At 36.6% G+C, this 7,503-nt stretch overlaps 1 protein-coding gene across 1 annotated transcript; it reads left to right on the top strand.

Moving 5' to 3' along the window:
* Nucleotides 1–719: 719 nt before the first annotated feature.
* On the top strand, nt 720–2,010 carry LOC104508637 (cerebellin-2; the record flags this gene model as incomplete). Its single annotated transcript, XM_010150335.1, has 2 exons — nt 720–839; nt 1,125–2,010. Coding segments are annotated over 2 exons (318 nt in total), but the record flags the coding sequence as incomplete, so codon positions are not given.
* Nucleotides 2,011–7,503: the final 5,493 nt, after the last annotated feature.

Here is a 7,503-nt window from a genome sequence, read left to right on the forward strand (position 1 = left end):
ATCTGCCGGAGGGCTCAGCTCTTCCGCTTTTTTTCTTCGTTTCAAAAGACTTTGAAATATATAACGAATTAAGATTGTTGTCCGGGAGGAGGAGCAGGCCCACCCCAGCCGCCCGGGAAGGGGTGGGGAGCGGTGCGGTCCAGCCGTCACAGACCTCAGGAGGGACGGAGAGGCATGAACCGGCAGATACTGCCAGTGCTGAGCATCCTGTCTCCTCTTCCGCCCCTTTCTCTTCCGCCCCTTTCGGCAGTACGATTTTAGTCCTATACCCTATTAAACTTGAAGGCAGGTCTGATTTCAGTAGTGCTAGCTGGAAAAACATACATTTGCATCGTGAATTGACTGGTGTTGGTTCTTTCCCCTCCCTACCTTTCCCTCCCCCCCCCTTCACCCCTCGCTTTCTGCTACCTTTGCTTTATTGACAGAGCAGTGTGGACATTTGCACTTCATCTGACAGGCTTTGGAGATCATCTTTGCATAACTAAACCGTTTTATGAACTGCGATGCTTTTTAAATGCTTCTGTAACTTGGCTCCTTTCCCCTGCAGTGCACTTTTAATTGTGCTGCAAATGCCATTTCGACTGGGCTTTATATCGGTCATGGAGCTCATGTCAGATTTTCACGGGTGCTTTTCTAAGGTGGGGCCTGATTTCTCTCTTTCTCTCTTTCTCTCTCTCCTTTTTGTTTTGTTTTGCTTTGTTTGTTTGTTTACTTTCCAGGTATTAGTTAATATTGGCAACCATTTTGATCTTGCTTCCAGTATATTTGTAGCACCAAGAAAAGGGATATATAGTTTCAGTTTCCACGTGGTCAAGGTCTATAACAGACAAACCATCCAGGTGGGTTGTGATCTAAAGAAGATGTTGTCTTTCCTTTTTTTTTTTCTTTTTTTAGTCAAATGTTTATTTCTAGACACTAAGATGCATTTACAAAATCCAGCAAATGAAGAACGAGACTGTAGGTTATTTTAGTTAAAGGGGTCTGTGCATAACAGAAATCATGCATTGCCTTAGCTTAATTCAAACCTGTTTCTAACATGCAAAGAAGTTTAGTGATGTGCACAGGGCAAAAAAGCCATTGAGAGTATTGAGAAAACTCAGATTCTCTCTCTTTGCACTTTTTAGGTAAGTTTAATGCAAAACGGCTATCCAGTGATTTCAGCTTTTGCAGGGGATCAGGACGTCACCAGAGAAGCAGCCAGCAATGGGGTCTTGCTCCACATGGAAAGAGAAGACAAAGTGCACCTGAAACTGGAAAGGGGCAACCTCATGGGAGGGTGGAAATATTCAACCTTTTCCGGCTTCTTAGTCTTTCCACTATAAAAGAAGGCCAAATAGGAGACAGATCCATGAGCTGGAGCAAGGATTCAACCGTTAACGACACCCTGAACTTGGCAGCACATGACAATATTTCCAGTCACCCCGTCAGACTGTCACGGTAGAAGAATGATAACCTTCTAAACTCCAACATTTGCTTTGAATATTGACAATTCCTTGGGAACCTGCGCCTCTAATTAGTTTTAGACGACAGTGATCTTTAGGAGAAATGAAATTATCGACCTGAGCAATTTGTACCTGTGATTGTAAAGTCAATTTCGGATTTTATTGTTGGGATCATTGACTTTCTTCTTATTATTTTTTTTTCTTCCCTCTCTTTCATTTTTTCCTCTTCTTCTTTCTCGCTGTCCCAATGAGACAGTTAACTCGGACCACACAATTGCTTTGTCAAAGGCTCGCTCCAGAGCCAGAAGAATGAAGTGTTCAGACCAATGAGGTGTTCTTTCCATGCTTTATTTCTTTGTGTTGTATAGCCTTAAGGAAAAAAAGAAAAACAAAAAAATGGAAAAAAAAAAAAGAAAAAAAAAGAATGGCTTCAGTCTCAGTCCTGTATTTTTCTGGGGGAGGGGGATTCTGGACATTACTGTGTCAAGAAGTGCTTTATCCAGTGAAGCAAAATTTGCACGATTGGAACCTTATTTGTTTTGTGTTGTTCGTGTTTTCATCGACTTTTTCTTTTAACTGATTTTTGTTTGTGTGTGCTAAAAATGTAAGCTAGATTGATCAGTAAGACAAAACCAAGCACATATATACCCTGTAGCTCTAAGTAAAGCTAACCAGTGAACAATTCTGTCTGCACTTTCCAGCTGATCTTTATAGACCTATTTAGAGAGAGAGAAAGAGAGAGCGAGCTACATGATCCTTCAATTACAATCTGGAGACCGGTAAAGCAACTGACATTTCTGAATTGTCCTGACATTTCTAGGAGCAACAATGGAGGCTTTGAATATCTTCTCTGACCATACCCTAAAACATATCCTTTCTTTACATTACCGAGCATATTTTGTGTACTTTTATCTGATATTTATTTGATGTATTTGTCCAGTAATGCTTGAATACACATTGTGGGAGCATGGAGAGATGGCAGAGCAAATTCTTCAAATTAATAAAACCATCTCCACTTGACCTGTCCGTGGCAAGTATTGGAGGAATTGCAGCTAGCATCTTTGGCAGCCTTTGGGAGAGGATCCTCAGGGCATCAGCAAATGCACCAGAAGTTGCACGGGCGCCACGCATTTATTAGCCGTGTGTGCTCTTCCCAATGGCCTCAGAGTTCTGGGGATGGACTGACATCGATGTTGGAGGTTAGGAGAAGTTTTTACCCTAATCAACAAGAGGTAAAATATCAGGCTAATATCAAATACATCCTTTTGCCTCATTTTCAATAAACAGATCTGGTTTCCTCACTTTTTTTTAATGGAAGTTGGTGTATTAGGCAGTGTGCTGAGGAATATGTTGCTTGAGGAGATCCAGGAGGAATATTTATATTATTTGATACAATTTTTAACTTCTTTTATTTAATTTGAAATATTTCATCTTGCTATTAATCCCACAAAGGTGGATGTGTATAAGAATTTATTTTTGTCAAATTTACTTCTCTGCCACAAACAAATATAATGCAAAGGCATTTGCAGCAAATTGGTGGTAGCTATGTTGTATTTCAAAATTATGGTGGACATGTTATTTTCATTGTAAATTTATCATTAAAGGGACAAAGTCAATTAAAGTCATATATTCTTAAAAAAAAAAACCCTCATCTGTGTTGCTTATCATACCTCAGGTGACTAAAACATAAGCCAATTTAGTATTTTGTGTATTTTCATCATTGATGCTGTTTGTTTGCTTTGGCATTTCACTTTGCCGGTTACTAAATGAATGGGTTTCAGGTTTTGTTTTTTAATGGATTCCATTTTCTAGTCCCTCCTTATGTACTGGAATGACTACAGTGTTTCTAGTTGCAAAATAGCACAGGAAATAAAACCTGAGTCAGCAGCAACCTTTTGCTACTGAAATAAAAAAATAGTTACGAAAAGTTGTTTCAGTGGTAGATATTGTACAACTGTTTTTAAATCTAAGTTTTTGTTCTTAAAACGTGAACATCTTTCTCCAGAAATTAGACACTGAGGTGGGTTCAAGGTCGCAACTTTTTGGTTTCTTTTACATTTCCTCAGTCTTATTTTTAAATTCGACCTACCATAATTACATTCTGTTGTCCCATTTACCTAGTTCATCTGGATTGAACAAGGCAGTGACGTCTTAGTTCTGTCTCTCTTCTAAGCTAAAAGAGGCTGATGACAAAGTTTTCCTTGGACATAATCTTGGAAGTGTCTTAGGCCACTGAAGCTGTAGAATCTGAATATCCATTCCACTTCATGTTCTCAAGTTCAGTAATTCTGACTGATTATTTTATAAAGCTAAATAGGTGTATATGGTCACCAACCTTCTGAATTTAAAGTCGTCTCTAATATACTGCTTCTCTCCCTCTTCTGACTGTGTCTTTCATGATAAGCTAGAGAGTTAGGACTGTTCTATAAGCAGTTAAATTAAATGGAAACTAGGCAGTAAATTCTTCTTGTACACTAATTACAACTGTGGTGCCTTTTTTTTTTTTTTAAATGTTCTTTTCAATATTTATTCCCTTTTACTTTTTACTTAATTTTGTATGTGAGTTTGAGCAGGCTACTTGCCATTGGAAACAATAGACATTTTATATACATACAGGTATGGATATCCTGGTATATTTTATGTTGGAGGCAGAAAATGTACAAAAGCAGCACCGTAGAATGCAACAAGAAATATTATGTGAGACCACTTAAAAGAGCCTCCCAGCACATTAAGATTAAGATTATCTAAAGTAGTTTATATAAATAAATTGATTGGATAACATTCAGAGTTGGAGTAAATTTAATGTTGAAGGGCACCATTAGAGTTAATAATTGTAAACCACATATGGTGTTGCAGCAGGACAATGGCACAATAATGGCTCTGGTTCCTGGGGGAGTAATAACACAATGTTCCTTCCAACAGCTTTCAAACTTCCTCATAAGCTGCTGTGTAACACAATCATAAGATATTCCTACAAAAACACTCTATGTTTGACTCTTTCCTTGACTGCTAGTGACTCTCTCAGCTGGGTGTCTTTGGGAACCACAGTGTTAGTGTTCCTTAACCGTACTTTTGGCAGGATAGAAATATAGGTCCTCACCTGGGACCTATATTAGGAATGATGAATTCTCATCATATAATTTGTTGCCTTCCTCTTGGTTTTTGAATTTTATATCGTCTGAATACGGTCTTGCAAAAGCCTGTGTGCCCTTACCTCCCCCTGAGACAGTGGGTGTGATGGATGTGCAGTGTCCCTCATTACTGGTCAGCATCTTGCAAGCTGGATTTGTTTATTTTGGGTGGGAGGAGGAGGGAGAGAGAGACATCAAAACTAGGGTGTTGTTTAGAAGCTACATCGTGTTTGTTGGCTGTGACTTTTTTAACTTTTAAAAAGAACATTTTGTTTTTATTGACCACATTTGTATCTTGGACAATCTGTCAAAGTAGAAGATAGGCTAAAAGGGCTTGTTTACTGATGAAGTTATTCAGACATAGCTGAAAGTGGTTTCATGTCCTTGTAATGTGACATTCATTTCTGGAATACGCAGGGTCACAGGTAACGTTGTTTAAAAATAGCTGTTATAATTAACGGTCTGCTTTAATCCAGGATAACTTCCTAGTGTTAACAAGCACTCAAAAATCAGTGTCACTAATATACTTCATAATTTTAATGGCTAATGACTTTTCAGCTAAAGTCCATTAAACATTTATACATAGCTATTTTTTTATGTAGTGTTGAAAGGCCAGAGAATGTCACTGAGGCAAAAAGCGTAGTTTCTAGGTTTGGACCCACACACTGTCTTGAAAAATTGTTCCAGGATCATGTTTGATGATGTGTCATGCCAATTTTAATCTTGGTGATAAATAATGATTTATTGTAAAATACTTAATCTTTTAATGGAGCAGATCTTTTATTTGACTTGTCTTCATTTGTCAGAATGCTCAAAACAGAACGTTATGATTGCTGGCCACGTTAACATGTTATAAACTTTTGAGAATTATTTATATCCATCATGGCTGTAGTCAGACACAGACTAGGTGGCTGGCCAGATGATAGGCAAACCTTCTGAACAGCTGCTTACATAGTAAGTATCAGCAACATTCAAGTGCTCTGTAGCACTTGAATTATTTATATTAATAAATAGATTGTCATTGTTTTACTTAACTAAAGTCCATTCCTCTATAGAGGAGCTTATGATAAACATCAATAGTATTTGGCCTGAATTGTAGGGTTTGGATTTTGGTCATGATCTACTATTATGTTTACTCTAAAAATCAGTGACAATAATCAGCGCAAATCCTCAGTTAACACAATAATCACTCGTCATTTTAGATTTATTTCAACACTAATCATAATTTTGATAGTGTAATCAAAATGCTGCAAATATAATTTGAACATGTTTTAAATCCATTTTCAAAACAGTAATGTTTCCAGTCCTATCCAACATAATCATATAGCTGATCTTTTTCCCTATTAGCCATTTTCAATAAATTCAAACACTGCTAATTCTATTTTATACCATTTAAGGGTAATAATGAAAATGCACTTCACATTCCAAGTTTATCTAGCATACCACATTTCTTCCTAGGTAACATACATTAAAGTACGCTGTGAATCCCCTCTGGTCTTCATCAGCAAAATAAAGGTGCCTAACTTACTTGGTCTCTGGGGGGCACATACAACAAATAATATAAATAATGGCCTAGCAAGACATGGAGAAGGAAATAATGAGTACTATTGTGAATTCTGCACTGAAAAAAAAAAAAAAAGCATCAACAGTAATTCAGGTCATATAAACAAATGCTCCAAAACTCAGACAATATTGAAGTTTTTTTGAACTGATGTTATTGACTGATATTACTTCCATTGTAATAATCGAGTGTTATTTTTACTATGGAAATCTGAAAAATAAATTATTTTGTGAGATCAGCTGTATTAAAAAACTTGTTCAGAGTATTGATAAAATAATTCAACAGAAATATAAATTCATCAATTAGCAATTATTATAACATTCTCATTACACCTGATTTATTTCAATTAATTCAAACTACTTCCTTGAAATCCTTTTAATTCTCTGTGTGTGAATGTGCACTCAAGTACATACATGTACACATGCACATAAACCATACTTTTTTAGCTAAGCATGGATGGACAGAGAGTTGACTTTTTCTTACATAGGTTGGCCTTCCCTTCTCTGAAGCGTTACTCCAGCAAATTAATTTTCATTTTATTCATTGTCATTCTAAATCTAAAACTGTTTATCTTTGCTTACTTCCAAAAGTATTCAGAGAAACAACAAATAGTATGTATTTTAGTGCTGAGCGCTGCCACAATTTAGGTAATACTAGAGTAAAGTGAAGCACAGAGTTATTAATAGAAGACTTTCATTGCCTCAAGTTCTGTTGAAAGCTTTTGTGACAAGTGAACCTATAATACTGTGTGGGAATTGCTTCAAAACATTGGACAGGGAGGTATCACAGACTGGATGTTCAGTTTGGCCTTCTATGGATATGGGATGGGAAACCTGTGATACATATTACAACTGAAATGGAAAATATGTTCCTATATTTAGTTGTTTAGTAACAATAATCCTCATACACTGACATAATTTTGATTGTGTGACTGTTTTCTGTATAGAGGTGCATTATATTGTCACATAAGTCATAAGAATACAATGACTTCAGTAGGGAAGGATAAAGGGTTTTCCAACTTTGTATTTGCTCAGTAGGAGAAATAACCTAGCACAGAACTTATGATGCTCCTATAGGCTTTTGTGCCCAAGAAAATATTTAAGGAATTATGTAAAAAAAGTCTTTCAAGTTCTCTTAAATTATTTATCATTACCAACAGCATAATTTTCTCAGCCTTGTTTGTAATAATATGACTGTGAGTATTTTAGGATGGAGTTTAAATGGATATAGCTAGACTCTGTAACAGCTGGGTTCTTTTCTGTCCTAACTTTTCTGGAGAGCCATGTCTTCTCATTAGACTTTATAATATATCTAGATACAACTGTCCCTTAATCCTCACTATCTAGCAAAGCTAATTGCTTCACCTAGG

The sequence above is a fragment of the Eurypyga helias genome, unplaced genomic scaffold (assembly GCF_000690775.1).
Source record: "Eurypyga helias isolate BGI_N326 unplaced genomic scaffold, ASM69077v1 scaffold37304, whole genome shotgun sequence".
Classification (NCBI taxonomy): domain Eukaryota; kingdom Metazoa; phylum Chordata; class Aves; order Eurypygiformes; family Eurypygidae; genus Eurypyga; species Eurypyga helias.